Genomic DNA, 15984 nt, shown 5'->3' on the forward strand with positions numbered 1-15984 from the left:
TTACAGGTGAGGAACTGAGGCCCAGAGAGGTTGTCTTCCTCAAAATCAAATGCCTACGAGTAGACGTTTGCCCACCACCTGTCTTGCACCCCACCCTAGCCCTTCTGTGAGGGTGGATCCCAGGAATGGCTGGAGACAGAAACTGAGGACACAACATGCCTCACACACGTCTGCCCCAGGACCGTCCACATCACCACTCAAGGGGTAAAGGATCCACCACCAAAGCTTCAGCCAAAATATAATGCAAATGGTGTTGCCACAAAAAATAGACCTTTGAATCTCCTTCGTCTCAAAAAGCAGAGAAGGAAGTCAGGCCAAATTCACAGAAATTGTTGTTCGCTATGGAAAGAAAAAAAAAAAAGAAAGTAACTTTAGCAGAGTTGAAATCTCAGCTCTGTGCAGAGGGGACTGGCTGTCTCTCAGTTCACAGATGTTTGGGTCATACTCAAAATATGAGAACGGCCTGTTCCCTCCGCCCTCAAGACACCATCTCACCCTGGGACCTTGGCGGCCTCATCTGAGTTTCAAGACAGAGCAAACAGAAAGCATGCTAGGGTTTAGTAAACAGCAAGGAAAGCACAAGGAGATGGTTCGCTGATGCAGTAAAAGAGGAATCTGTTTTAAATTGGGAAGAAATGTTGAGTTCAGACGGCCCCTTTAGCATGCTGCCCTCCAGACCTGGAAATCTCCAAGAATCTTTGAACTTGAAATTCTTGGAAACGACAGGTCAAAGTGCAGCAGTTGGAAAAAGTGGGGAAATTTAAACAATCTGGCTCTTTGGAGTTGGCCCATCACCATCATCACCAAAATCATCAGCAACCTAAAGCATAATTAGCCCAATTAATAGCCTTAACTTCTAACTTTGATAGGCTATGAAGTTATGCTAGTACTTGTGGCTTGTAAAATGGAAATCCATAAACAGAAAGGCTCCGAATGGAGTTTTAGATGTAAATCAGGAAGAATTCAATCTAAGGCAGGTAGTGACACAAATGCCTATAAGGTGTTCCCTCCACGTGAATCCCAAGGCCACTAATTACAAGGAGAAACATGTCTAGTTGTTTGAATAGCTATTAAAAGAATAATGAAAAGAATTAAAAGGAATTTTATAAGAAGGGAAGGGTATCACCAGTGTAGACAGACAACACTGCTAATTCCTTGTACCTGTGACTCTCCAGGCAGTCGGAGGGAAGGAATGAAGTCTGATTCACCTTTGTAAACTGTCCTCCCCAACAGGACAGGGAACCTTCCATCTCAGCCAGGAAAACTACCTGGGGCAATACCATTCACACAGGTGCTGACATACGTCATGTGAATTACTCGTTTTGAAAAGTCACCCACAGAACTTACCCACACACGTTCCCTCCTCTGAAAACCGGAAACCCTCCACACACTCGCATCGGAAGGTTCCTGGGTGGTTATTGCAGATTGCATGGCTCCCACACACCGAGGGCTGCTCTGAACATTCGTCAATATCTACAGCAAAAAAAAAAAAATGTTTTTAAGATTTATTAATTGATTCATTGATTTTTGGCCTCACCGCCCAGCTTGGGGGATCTTAGTTCCCCGACCAGGGATCGAACCCAGGCCCCCTGCAGTGTAAGCGCCAAGTCTTAACCACTGGACTGTCAGGGAATTCCTCCCAAATTTTTGTTTGAATGCAGACTTTAAAAAAAAAACCACCTCTTCAAACAGCACTAAACATAATAAAATAGAAAGCATTTTGGCATGCAAATGGACCCACTTTAAAACACACCTTTTTATATTCCAGAAATGATGTTAAAGAAATCTTTTTTTTCTGTGCATAATTTGAGAGTGAGCCCAAGGCCCTCCTCCTAAATAAATGTGTACTCCCCACTCCCCACCCAACCTGCCCTACCTTTTGGAGTTAGTTGCTGAGCCTGGCACCAACTAACATCAGATGGGCAAATATGTGTTAGAAAGACGTGCAGACAAGTCTCCAGACTCTGAATAAGGTTCCTAAACTACAAAATGTAATTAAATATGCTCTTGTTCAAAAATATTTCCTTTCTCCAACGATAGTGACAAAGCAAAGTTGGACCGTCTAAAGCCTAATTGTGAATCTTGGAATGTTATCCTGAGCTTAATGCACTAACAGGAAAACCATTAACTCATAAGATTGTGAGTGATGCTCTCTCACAGGACAACACTGTGGCCATCGCGTGGGGTGACTGGAACAAAGGAACGTATGCTCTGCAGCTGGACACAGCTATGTTCAAATCCTGCCTCCTTTCTTTACCAGCTTGTGTGGTCCTGGGCAAGTTGCCTCACTACTCTGCCACAGTTTCCCCATTGGTGAGTACTCATGCTACTATTCATCTTGAGGGGTTCTACTGAAGATTACAGAAAATGGATGTAAGCCTAGCCTGCTCAAGAAATGTACCTATTGAGACTTCCCGGGCCATCCGGTGGTTAAGACTCCACGCTCCCAATTCAGGGGGCACGGGTTTTATCCCTGGTTGGGGAACTAAGCTCCTGCATGCCACGGGGTGCGGCCAAAAAATAAAAAGAAATTAAGAAAAAAAAGAAATGTACCTATTATTATTATCCTACACTACCAGCCACAGGGGTGTTCCGATTCTAGGAACATAGCCCTCAGATGGCCACTGGCATTGGGGGCCAGTCTGGCTACCATTACAGGAAGGCTGGTTGGCCCAGATAAGAAATCAAGCTACTCTGTCATCACCTGGGTTACCTGTCCACTGATGGATTGAAATAAATACAGTCACACAAGATCCTTCTGTGCCAGCCTCACTCTCAGAGTGCACAGGTACTTCTGGCATTTTTAGAACTCTTAGAGATGCATGTGAGGAAGATTTCATAGTGGCTGAGACCACACAACTCCCTCCCCCTCTCAGCTGCCCATCCTCAATTCCATCATGTGAATCTTCCTCATGCTCCACCTCCGATGGCCAGTCTCTTCACTGGTGAGGCAAAAGCCCTGCTGGCTTTTTGGACTACATTGCACAAGACAGGAATTTTTGCCACTTCAGCCCCGTAGTTGGACCTATACTCAGAAAAAAAACCCAAACCAAATGGCATTCAGCTTTTGAAACCACACTACAGTGTAAGTTTCTGTGACATGCTTAAGATACAAGATCTCAGGGCTTCCTTGGTGGCACAGTGGTTAAGAATCCTCCTGCCAATGCAGGGGACACGGGTTCGAACCCTGGTCTGGGAAGATCCCACATGCCACGGAGCAACAAAGCCCGTGAGCCACAACTACTGAGCCCACGTGCCGCAACTACTGAAGTTTGTGCACCTAGAGTCCGTGCTCTGCAACAAGAGAAGCCACCGCAGTGAGAAGCCCACGCACCGCAACAAAGAGTAGCCCCTGCTCACTGAAACTAGAGAAGAGCCCACACGCAGCAAGAAAGAACCAACACAGCCAATAAATAAATAAATAAATATGTTTTTAAAAAAAGATACAAGATCTCATATCACTTATATGTGGAATCTAAAATTTGGCACAAATGAACCTATCTACAAAACAGAAACAGACTCACAGACATAGAGAACAGACTTGTGGTTGCCAAGGGGGAGGAGGAGGGAGAGGGATGGACTGGGAGTTTGGGGTTAGCAGATGTAAACTATTACGTTTAGAATGGATAAACAACAGGTCCTACTGTATAGCACAGGGAACTATATTCAGTATCCTGCGATAAACCATAATGAAAAAGAATATAAAAAAAGAACGTATATATGTGTATAACTGAGTCACTTTGCTGTACAGCAGAACTTAACACAACACTGTAAATCAACTATACTGCAATTAAAAAAAAAAAAGCTACAAGATCTCAGACCAGAGGATGGCTCCAGGCACAGCTGGAAGGTTACAGAACAAAGCCCCTCCCAAGGCAGCCTCTTAACGAGCTGAAGCTGGGATGGGGCTGGAGGGATACTCAGCAAGTGTGGACTTTCCAGCTCCATCCACCAGCTGCTGCTGCTTCAACAACATGGGAGAAAAAGATCATTCTGTTTCACTGTGTCTGCACTACAGCCCTCAGAGGACACAACAGGCCAGATGTCTGGACACGCTGTGCAAACTGCAGGGATCCACAGCTGAGGCTCAACTGCCAAAGCACAAGAGCACAGAGCAGCAGTTTTCAATCAAAGGGACAGAACACAATCACCAGGGGAAACTTTCCAAGCTTCATTCCACCCCTAGAAGGTTTATGGAAAGGGAAACTGCACGTTTCAAGAAAGCTTCTTAGGTGATTGGAAGGATGCTCATCCTGCACACCCTACCTGGAGAACCACGGCAAACAGGATCTGGGGGCCCCTGGGATGAGGGAGGGGATGGTCCCCTAGCACTACCCCACCTCCATGCAGGTCTACACATAAAATCCAAGCTGGGCGACTCCTTTTCTTTTAGAGCAAAACCCTAGCCATTTCCCTGCTATTATTTCACGGTCCTTACAGTTTGGAAATTCTTCCTAATGCCTAATTGAAACCCTCCCTTCTGTAATTGGAGGCTAGGACTCTAATCCATTCTTTAGTAGAAAGAGTGAACTAGTGATAATTGTTCCTTATAAAAGATCACAATATCTGCTTGAAGATTATTGTTCTTCTTAGTCATGATCTGGTCAACGTCTTCACTGGGAAGAGGTTTCCTTTCACATAAATCATTCCCTAACCCAACAGGAAAATCCTGGATTATTCTTGTAATCACTGCTTCCTTTTTGACTTTTTTTCAGAGTGGCTACTTTTCAACAACTCTAAGTTTCTCTAAAATGTGTCCTTTTCATAAACACCAGGCTCTCATTGGAGAAGAGTCTCAGGATTTATTTGTTAAATGCCTTGTGCGCACTCAATGAGAGATTGTGCAAAACCCTCTCTTACAGCCTCCCAACTGAGAAATATAGGGAAGCCATTCTGTCAGGCACCAGAGCTTTTGTGATTCAACTGGAAATCTCCAAATTAGCTTGCAGGGTCACTCTGCAGTGTCTAATCAAGCCCAGCTTTATTTTGAATGTCATCTATCATTATATCAACATTACACACACTGAATGACAAAGGCTCACCCTCATTCTCTTCAGAGGCACTTTCCAGATCAAAATAATATGTGAAGTGATCTGCTTAATGCAATTTCCTATCAACAGCCCGGTGTCTCAATGCATTAAGACTACGAGGTTTATTCTCGTGACCCAGAACAGAAAGTAGCCTGACTAGGAATATACCCGCATTCCATGGTGCAAATCTGCCAGGATGAGGACTAATCACAGGGCAAAAGCAAGTGCGCACAAACACCTGTCTTCCTGGGCCAACACATCAGAGGGGTTTCCATGATAGCAACAGATTCCATCCATAAAGCATGGCTGGTTGTGCCTTGGGAAAGTGAAGCAAGCAGTCCCACCACAAGCTCAGGCACCAAAAGCAAAATTAGCCAGAGGTTATGGGTCAGCAGGTTGGGGTAGCTCCATGTTTTACTAATACAGTAATTCCCCTACATACGAATGAGTTCCATTCCGAGAGTGCATTTGTTAAGTCCAATCTGTTCGTAACTCCAACACACTTAGCTTAGGTACCCAACTACCACAATCATCTATATACCGCTGATTTTACGCATGCTTCCGGACATCTGGGCTTGAAATAAAGATACTGTACTACTGTACTCTATACAGTACTGTAAAGTACACAAAAGCACACCCACTTATAGAGGATGCACGCACGTGACAATGTACACCAGACACGTGAACTAACTTACATGACTGGACATGCGAATGCACATTTGCAGCTTTGAAGGTTCGCAACTTGAAGGCTTGTATGTAGGGGACTTACTGTATTCAGTTGGCTTATGAAGCTGAAGCAGAGCTACATAAAGACTGAGGAGGTACAGGCTTCTGCTGAAGAAATGGGGCTACCTCATCCCTTCGTGGTGTCCTTCACCATCACCATGGCCTGGGAGGTCTCTGCTCACACACACACAGTATCACAGTTTCAAAGTGGCCTGAGCCAATTTAGCCATTCAAGGCTGTTGGGCTCTTTGGGGAAACACTGGGGAACTCTGATGATCAGAGGTGAGTAGGAACTATGTCCCCTGCCCAGTGTTATGTTACAAGGGAAGCGAGTCTCAGATTGAATTCTACCACACGGACAAAGTCATCAGCCAGCTGGCTAGACAGTTGTACAAGCTGTTCCTGTAAGCCCAGTCCCTGCTCTCCATCCTTTCAGACGTTCCAATGAGCACCTCACATAAATTTCACTCTGAAGTAAATGCAGCAATACCCCAGCAGCAGGATCTGCTAACCTTCACGTGAAATCAGCACACTAAAGCTGCCATTCACTGGAGGCATCCAATGGATTCAATTCAATGGATTCCGGACCCAAGGCATCGTTCCCAAATTCCAAGGCTGCTGGGCTCCCCAGATTCTTATGCCCCAGTCATTCAAGGGGGCTGCTCATCATTCTGGCCAAAAAGACATGTGCACACCACCCATTTCACTAGGGAAGCTTACTTCTAGCACTCCTTACATTTGTTGGTGAGCCCCTGTGGCAGGTTTAGGAAGCTTTGACATTCTTACCCTAGTTGCCTCTGCTGTATGGACTCTTCATTGAGTCAGGAGTCAACTAACTGCCTTTTGGTGGTGGATTAAAATTTAGTAACAAACATAAATATCAAGCTGTCTAAGTGAAAGTATTTAAAGTGAAATTATAAGTAATAAAATAAGTACAATGAAGACAGTATAATATATGCACTTGAGTCAGAGACTCAAGGTCCAACGTTCCAATGTCCCCGGCTCATCTGTAAAAACAGGAATAGACCTCCCACCCATTAGGATGGCCGCTATCCAAAAAACAAAACAAGTGTTGGCAAGCATGCAGAGAAGTTGAAGCCCTTGTGCACTGGTGATGGGATATAAAACGGTGCAGCTGCTGGGGAAGACAATATGACGGTTCTTCAAAAAAATCACACACAGAATTGATGTGACCCAGCAATTCCACTTCTGGGTATATCCCCAAAAGAGTTGAAAGCAGGGTCTCAAACAGATATTTGTACCCCATGTTCATAGCAGCATAATTCACAACAGAAAAAGAATTGAAGCAACCCAAGTGCCTACAGACAAATGAATGGATGAAAAAGAAAAAGGAGTATGTGTATACAATGGAATACTTCGCAGCCTTCAAAAGAAAGGAAATTCTGACCCAGGCTACAACATGGATGAACCTTGGGGCCACTATGCTAAGTGAAATAAGCCAGATACAACAAAGGACAAATACTGTATGATCCCACTTACATGAGTTACCTAGAATCATCAGATTTGTTGAAAGTATTATTGAATGGTGGTTGCCAGGGGCTGGCAGTGGAGGGGAGGGATGGGAAGTTGTTATTTAATGGGAAGAGAGTTTCAGTTTTGCAAATGAAAAGAGTTTTGGAGATGGATGGTGGTGATGGTCACACAACAATGTAAATGTACTTAATGCTGCTGAACCGTACACTTAAAAATAGTTAGAATGATCCATTTTATATTATGTGCATTTTACCACAATTAAAAATAATTTTTAAAAGACAGAAATGAAAGAATCTATCTTATTAGAGTTGCTGAATTAAATCAGTTAGTGTTTGTGAAGCACCTAACACAACAATGCCTGGGTACGTCGCAGTTGTAGTCATATTATGTGTGTTATAAACAGCGCTGACTTTCCCTTCCTTTAAGCCCATGTATTCTCGACGTGAAGTGGAGTGTGGCCTTATAAATTCTACTCTGCTGCTTAGAGTCAGGGCATCTGACCAGATGAAGGAAGGGCCAGGACCCCTAACCTCACGGAGGGAACACCGAGCGTGGGGCTTCAACAACTCAGCGTGACCATCAGTGTTTATCTCACTGGCGCTGCCTCTTCCTCGCCCCTCTGCTGTACAGGATCTGTTTCTGCAGCCCCCCAGCCCACTGCCCACCACCACCAAGTCAGAGTGGACGGCTGTACCGTAGCAGGTCTGTCCGTCTCCCCGGAAGCCGATGGAGCACTCGCAGGTGAACTGGGTCCCGGAGCCGGGGCGACAGGCTGCATTGCTGTCACACCCATGAGTGCCGATGTAGCAAGGATTCTGAAGGGCATCAGGGGAGCCGTCTGTGAAGGCAGAGACATTGAAACCCAGTGAGGATTCAGAAACTCTTATTCCTCCAGAAACTCCAGAAAGTAAGGCAGGACTGATGACCAGGAAACCCGCCAACTCCTGAGTCACCTGGGGGTCACCTGAGGCGGGATCAGCAAACTACATCCCTTTGGACATTTGTCTGTTTTTGTAAATAAAGTTTTACTGGAAACCAGCCACACCCATTCACTTGCATACGGTCCTTGGCTGCTTTTGTGCTACAGTCACAGAACTGAGAGAGACTGCACGGCTGGCAAAGCCTGAAATATTTATTGATACTGTCTGGCCTTTTAAGAAAAAATACGCCAACCCCTGATGCATGGAGCTACAACCGTCAAAGGAAGGGGACAGACACCTGCCCTCCTTCTGCTTTATGGAGCTGAGGACAAACCCGACTAGCTGGAAAAGTGACCTGGGTACAGAGGGAGAGTCAAAAATAACTGAAAAAGAGAAAGACCTTCACACCTAGACCCCAAATATACAGAACCCCTAGGGCTTAAAGATTTGGATGAAGTGAGACCTGACACTGGGCTGTCCCACTAGCTGCAGCTCCTTCCACGCAGCCAGAAGCACCCCCAGACTAGACCCCCCCTCTCGCAATGTGCCGTCCCCAGGCAGAAAGCTCGTTGTAGGCTCCGTGCCTGACTTTTAGCAGATTTGATTTGGATTTTCCCAGGCCCTGAGCACACAGTGAGCATCAGAGTGTTTTAAATGCCTGGCCATCAATAGGCACATGAAAAGATGCTCAACATCACTAATTATTAGAGAAATACAAATCAAAACTACAATGAGGTATCACCACATACCAGTCAGAATGGCCATCATCAAAATATCTACAAACAATAAATGCTGGAGAGGGTGTGGAGAAAAGGGAACCCTGTAACACTGTTGGTGGGAAGGTAAATTGATACAGCCACTATGGAGAACAGTATGCAGGTTCCTTAAAAAACTAAAAATAGAATTACTATATGGTCCAGCAATCCTACTCCTGAGCATATATCCAGACAATTCAAAAAGATACATGCAACCCCTAGCAGCACTATTCACAATGGCCAAGACATGGAAACAACCTGTGACATGGAAACAACAACAAATGAACTTATCTAGGAAACAGAAATAGACTCACAGACATAGAGAACAGACTTGTGGTTGCCAAGGGTGTGGGGGAAGGACAGGGATGGACTGGGAGTTTGGGGTTAGAAGATGCAAACTGTTATATATAGAATGGATAAAGAACAAGGTCCTGTTGTATAGCACAGGGAACTATAGTCAATATCCTGCAATAAATCATAATGGAAAAGAATAAAAAATAAAATAAAAATAAATGCCCAGGGCTTCCCTGGTGGCGCAGTGGTTGAGAGTCCGCCTGCCGATGCAGGGGACACAGCTTCGTGTCCCGGTCCAGGAAGATCCCACATGCCGTGGAGCAGCTGGGCCCGTGAGCCATGGCCGCTGAGCCTGTGCGTCCGGAGCCTGTGCTCTGCAGCGGGAGAGGCCACAACAGTGAGAGGCCCGCGTACCGCAAAAAAAATAAAAATAAAAAAAAAATGCCCAGCCATAGGCAGCTGCAGCCCTTGGATGGTCTACTCTTTAAGGCAACTCAAGGATTATCATTCTTCTCTACCCCAAATGGAATAATGAGGAGGCCTTAGGTTAGCAGAACAGAGACAGGTAGGTTTTCTAAGAATCATAAATGACAAGACATTTATTTCTGTCGGGAGCTATTTCAGCATAACTTTCTTCTTCTTACTGAGAGTAAGAGACGAAAAACAACACGTCAAAAGCACCGAGAGAGCCGTGCAGGCAGACACACACACACAACGCCCAGTCTGAGCTGCCACCTCTTACCCCTCACAGGACCGATAGAGTTGCTCAGAGCATAGCGCAAGATCCTCTCCTCCTGGTTGTACAGGACAAACACGCTGTCCACCGAGAGCTGCTGGGTGCTGGGCAGGGCTGGCCGGGAGTCGTCGTGGACGCACTCCTGGAAGGTGATGGTCTGGCGCCACTGGTAAGTGTGGACGTGAGAAGGGGCCACGCCATCGCGCTCGGGTTCCATCACTGTGTACTCCCGGGTGGAGGATGATGTGATCACTGGATGTGGGAGGGAAGCAGGGAGACAAGGCAGGGACACAAAGGACAGATCTTGAGGATACAAGAGGCTTAGTCAAGGGCTCTAAAACCATCAGCAGTATTCTCTGCCTATACTGCTACCAGATGAGAGATCGGATGGAACAGGATAAATAAAACTATTTATTTCAGCATTGGGACTCATTCTGCCACCTAGATTTCCCATACTTTTATTGATGTTATTTGCATTAGAAATAGTTACTGCTTTTTCTCATCAAGTGCTTCTCTATAAGTTCCTAAGTCACCCAGAACCAACCCAGAGTTTAAGGTCTGATGGAAAGAGCACGGGCTTGGAGGGAGAGACACCTGAATTCACACCTTGCCCCTTCGCTCACAAGGTGTGTGATCATAGACCAGTTACTAACTTCTTTACCTTCTGTTTCCTTTCCGACAGGGGTTGGGGTGAGGATGAGATAATGTATGTAAAATTTCTGGAATCAAGCAGGCTGATACTCTCATTAAGACACATTACCATTTATGGTGCATTTACCACGCGACTAGCAGAGTGATAACTGCTTTTTATGGGTTATCTCACTTAGGATTCAATAAATAGAGGCTGCTATAAATAACCCTAGATTAAACGGTTCTCTGATATATAAAAATGAGACACTAATAGGTTTCAGTAGACAATTTCTATAAATTACTAAAGAACTGTGAGCAAATCTCAGTAGAGAAGGGAAACAGTCTTCCCCACTTAGAAGACAGCTCGCTTTTCACCCATACAATGAAAATCTCAACTTCCTATTTTGAAAAAAGTATAAAAGACTCTTTATATCTGTGTGCTCTGCTGTAGTTCATCATCAAAGCCAGAGGATACATAAAAGGTTAGTGTAAGCTGCCTCCTGTCCAGCTCCCACGTGCTGGGCTGCCAGAAACACCATCTGGTCGTAACCTGACTTGCAGACCGGGGTGCTGCGGCTCCCTGCACCTCCTACTCACCCACTCGTTTTCCCCAGGAGAGCCGGAGCAAGCCACAGAGCCATGGTAATTGGTACAACCTTTCTGGATGGCCATTTAATAAGAGCCTTTAAAGAGTCTCCATTGTTTGACTCAGCACTTCTATTTCTAGGAATTCGGTCAGAAAAGAATCAGAAATGTGGTCAAGATTTATGATGAAGATGATTATTTCAACTCATTATGAGAAGGAAAAATTGGAAATAACCTAAGCTTTAGAAAAGAGAATGGTTTACATTGATAGCCATACAATAGAATGGTAGAGATTCATTAAAAAGTGTTTGCAAAGCCTATTTAATGAAACTATCAAGTGTTCATAATTTGATGCTGACTGGAAAAGTGAAGATACAATAATGTGGTATGACTGAAATTATGTAAACAGAAACTATATACTTGACTGTAGAGTATACAGTAGTATTGTATCAATGTTAAATTTCCTGATTTTGATGAGTGTACTGGGACCGTGTGAGAGGATGTTCTTGTCTTTAGGAAGAACATGTGAAATATTTAGGGAATGAAGGATCATGGTGCCTACAACTTACTCTCCAAAAAAACCCCATATATATATGTGTGTATGCGAGAGAGAATGATAAAGTAAATGTAGCAAAATGTTAACAACTGGTGAGGCTGGGTAAATGATATGTGGAAACTGCTATTTTCAACTTTTCTGTAAATTTGAAGTTTAAAAAGTACATACAGATGTATACTATAATAAAATTATATTATTTTGAAATTATATAATATGATGAGATTCTATGTTGGGATATTATTTGTGTTGGTATATATACATATGTTGGGATCGTCTTTATATGGAAGGAAAAGGCTGAGAGGAAATACACTTAATCTAATAATAATTGTGTCCTGGTTTTACATCTGTAAGTTATGCTTATTTTCTTTTCTGCCCTAAATTCTCTCCAATGAGTGTGCACGATACCTATTAGAGAAAAGGTGATTTGTATAAGGTACCCGCTGCACTTCCCTCTCCGAAAGCTAGGAGATAGCATGAGCTCAGGGCTGGAGCCTGTGGGTGACGCTACCCCAGGACGTGGCGCTGCGGCTCACCCTGGTGGGAGTAGTGGTAGAGCTCCGTGTAGGGCTCAATGTGCACCGAGGAACCGAAGGTCATCTGCGGCACTCGGCCCTCCAGCTCCGTGTCGATGGTCAGGTGTCCGTGCTCGTCAATACCGCTGAACTGCTGCTTAATGTACAACTTGTCCGGGTGCCCCACAAAGGTCACCTCAGCCTGGCGGGTGAATTCGCCCCCTGCAAAGCAAGGTCAGTCTGTCATGCTGCTGTCAAGGAAGCCACCCTCATGCCTACCCTGGGCTCACTGTGCGGACAGGCTCACACCTCCTCTGCAGATGCTTTAGTTTGGTTAGTAGAAATGGGGCTGTTGTCACCAAGGACAGAGCTGGGACATCCATATGGCCCAACTGAGTCACGCGCAAGAAACAGAAGCTGCTTGCCAGCTGCAAACCAGCATCTGAGATGGGTGGGCTCGTGGCTTGTGCTGGAAAAAGCAGGGGATAGGAGTTGGACTCCCAGCTGTGCTGGGTACTGGTTGGGTGAGCTTGAACAAGTTACTTAACCTCACGGAGCCTCCATTTCCTGATGATGAAAAAGGGATACAATCGGTCTTGTGGAAATTAGATAAGTACGTTAAAACGTCCTCTGCCAAACATCAAGCGCTCCAGGACATTGGCTGTGGGAATAACTACTGTAACAGCTAAGCCCTGGTCAGGATGAGCCAATTGTTCAGGGCAAACTATCACCAGGCCCAGAAACCATCCTAGGAGCACATACTAAGGTGCTGGCTCAGGACCTCCCCTTGGTCTGGGCAGGGAAGCAGCCCCTGACAAGCAGGAAAAAATACCCCCCGTTCTTCCAGCTTCCTCCTTTTGCCACCTTTGCAGACTCCCGATAGCACGGCTGGCAGCTATTTCATGATATGTGAAAAGTATATGAAATTTACATTTCAGTGCCCATGAATAATTTCACTCCAACACAGACATGATCATTCATTTGCATATTATCTTTGGTGCTTTCGCTCGACGATGACAAAGTTGAAGACAGTTAGGCCCCTACATACGGATGAGTTCTGTTCCGAGAGCGCATGCGTTAAGTCCAATATGTTCTTAAGTCCAACGAAGTTAGCCTAGGTACCCAACTAACACAATCCACTATCTAGGACTGTACTGTAATAGGTTTACAATACTTTTCACACAAATAATACATTAAAAACAAACAAACACAAAAATAAAGAAAACATTTTTAATCTTACAGTACAGTACTTTTAAAAGTACAGTAGTACCAGCTACATCACTGCTGCTTTTACGCTTGCTTCCAGACACCCTGGGCTTGAAATGAACATATTGTACTACCGTACTCTATACAGTACTGTACAGTGAAGTACACAAAAGCACAACCACTTGTAGAGGATGCACTCACGTGACAATGTACGCCAGACATGTGAACTAACTTACGTGATTGGACATGCAAACATAGGTTCGCATCTTTGAAAGTTCGCAACTTGAAGGTTCATATGTAGGGGACTTACTGTAGCTGCAACAGAGCCCGAATAGCCTAAAACATTTAGGCAAAGCTTAAAATATTTACTAACTGGCCCTTTGCAGAAAAAGTTGGACAACTCCTGCTTTATAGCCCCCAGGTCCCAGGCAGATATCCAGCTGATAACACAGGGGCAGTTAAGAAGGACCATTGTAGTAACAAAGATTTGCTGTTGTAGGGAATTTGTAAAGACTCCCTCAGCCTCCCTGAAGTTGATGTAAGTTACAAAGGACCATCCATTTAAGTCAACCTATATTCAAGGCAACACCAATATGAAATGCTGTGCAGCCAAGGAGTAGGATCTGTGGATCTGGCCGCAAAGCTCAACTACGTCTGCAAAGGGAAGAGCGTGTGTTTGCAAGAGAGCCTGAACATCGTTATGATACTCAGGGTACACATGCCTGTGGGAGAGGGAGAAAAAACATTGGGCCATAAATAAGGTATCTTATATCCTTTTCAAATATATATCCTCTCCTTTCTTAAAACGTCCACATTTCAGGAAGTTAGGTATTTATGCTCTGTAACTTTGGGAGGGGTGTCTATGCAAAGCCTACAGACCCTGCTCTCAGCAGTGTTTTCATGATAAAGCTATGGCTGAAGCTCCAGTGAGGCTAGGGGTGTTGGAGAAGGCAGGTCTAGGTAGTCAGAGGCAGCGGCTATGTACCTGTGCCCCAGAACAGCAGGCTCCAGGTCCTGGGAGTGGCCAGAGATGAAGGATGCAGACTCCTCCAGCCAAGCAGTTCCAGGAAAGGGCCTCCAGCACAGCGGGGCCAGCCTCAGCACAGCATGGGAGAGGCCACCACTGCTCCAGGGAAGCATCTCCTCTACTCCCACCAACCGACAATCTGCCCACATGTCCCCTGAAGACTGAACTTTCCCCGACAGGACACGGTCTCTAAGCAGCTCCAAGGAAACTCAGCTTTCCTAAGACTCATGCGGATTATTTTTATCAGGCTGACTTTACCAGCTAGAAATGACAGGTTCCTTTTCTCCAAGCAGATACTAAGGAAATGTCAAATATCAGTTTCAGATTAGTTGGGAATTTGGAGGCAGGCTGGATAAATAGAAGGATCCCCATACTTTGGGTTGTGAGGATATAGGAGCAAACATCATTTGCTCTGCCTAAATCTAAATCTCCACCCTGAAATCGCTCCCTGGTCAAAATGCAATTCTAGACAGTCTTAGTTAATGTATATTAATTGAAAAACTTCTTGATAATTTTACCTCAACACCTTATTTCCAGAGCCACAGAATGCTTATCGGTAAGTTACTTGCAGACATGGAGTTCCCTTTCCATTCACCCCAGCCCATTAATTTTAAGGTCTGATGTCAGTTACCTGTGATGCTAAACCCATTCTTGAATCCATCTTGCTCCACGGCAAACATCCATCCGATGATGCCCCCAATAGGGGCCAGAGGAAGCAGAGAGTACCCGATGGTCTCAGGAATGGTGCTGATGGCTGTGTAGGAGCGCCCATGGTTCATTACCACGTAAGAGTGGAGGTCGGTGTTCTCAAAGACAATGGGAACTTGGCTGTTCCCCACAAAGATCTTCCCTTTCACCTTGCCGTTAACTCTCTGGGGGGTACCTGAGTGAGAAACAAAGAAAGCAGCCGGCCCTTCAGAATAGAATAGTATGTCTGGTAGGATCTGTACCTATAAAAGCAAAGAACCAAACAGTACTGGGGTAAAGGGCTTTGGGGTAAGTGAAAGCAACTGTTCTTCCCAAAAAGGCAGTTCCTATGGCTGTGTCTATGAGCCTTACAAATTCCAATTTCTTCCTCTCTTCCACGCTGATGGATAATGGACAGCAGAAAAGTGAGACCCATTGTTTGATGGAGAAATGTCTGAGGCAATTAAAATGATCTCATAGAACAGTATCATGGGTGGTCTAGAACTGGGTGACATAAATGTCTCACTTTTGAGAGTATCAGGGACAGAATTAGTCATTTCACTGGGACAGCAGGGCTAAACTGGTTGGGACATTTGGTTGCCTGATCTGTAACACATCTTAAAGAGCATCTCCGGCTCAAAGATAGGACTGCCAGTCTGAGTCCTGGACCTTCACTCAAGCCAAGCCAGACAGAAGTGGCCACAGTGGATATTGCAGGCCACACAAATACGCCCTCTGACCCAGAACCAGCTTGTGGGCTGGGGTGTGTTTGTTGTTGATCGTTCCATTTAGCCAACCGGGGAAGATGTGAAACTTACTATGGCAT

General features: G+C 45.0%; 1 protein-coding gene across 3 annotated transcripts in view; it reads right to left on the reverse strand.

Annotated features, from left to right (window-relative positions):
* NID1 (nidogen 1) overlaps window positions 1-15984 on the reverse strand; it is a 94309-nt gene that overhangs the window by 42677 nt on the left and 35648 nt on the right. For all 3 annotated transcript variants that reach the window (XM_060108138.1, XM_060108145.1, XM_060108153.1), the window contains exons 6-10: window positions 15103-15354; window positions 12260-12460; window positions 9962-10207; window positions 7945-8088; window positions 1348-1473 (exon numbers count right to left, since the gene is read on the reverse strand). In XM_060108138.1, the coding sequence (XP_059964121.1) occupies window positions 1348-1473; window positions 7945-8088; window positions 9962-10207; window positions 12260-12460; window positions 15103-15354 (969 nt within the window). The remainder of the gene's footprint in view (window positions 1-1347; window positions 1474-7944; window positions 8089-9961; window positions 10208-12259; window positions 12461-15102; window positions 15355-15984) is intronic.

The sequence above is a fragment of the Mesoplodon densirostris genome, chromosome 1 (genome assembly GCF_025265405.1).
Source record: "Mesoplodon densirostris isolate mMesDen1 chromosome 1, mMesDen1 primary haplotype, whole genome shotgun sequence".
NCBI classification, from domain to species: Eukaryota; Metazoa; Chordata; class Mammalia; order Artiodactyla; family Ziphiidae; genus Mesoplodon; species Mesoplodon densirostris.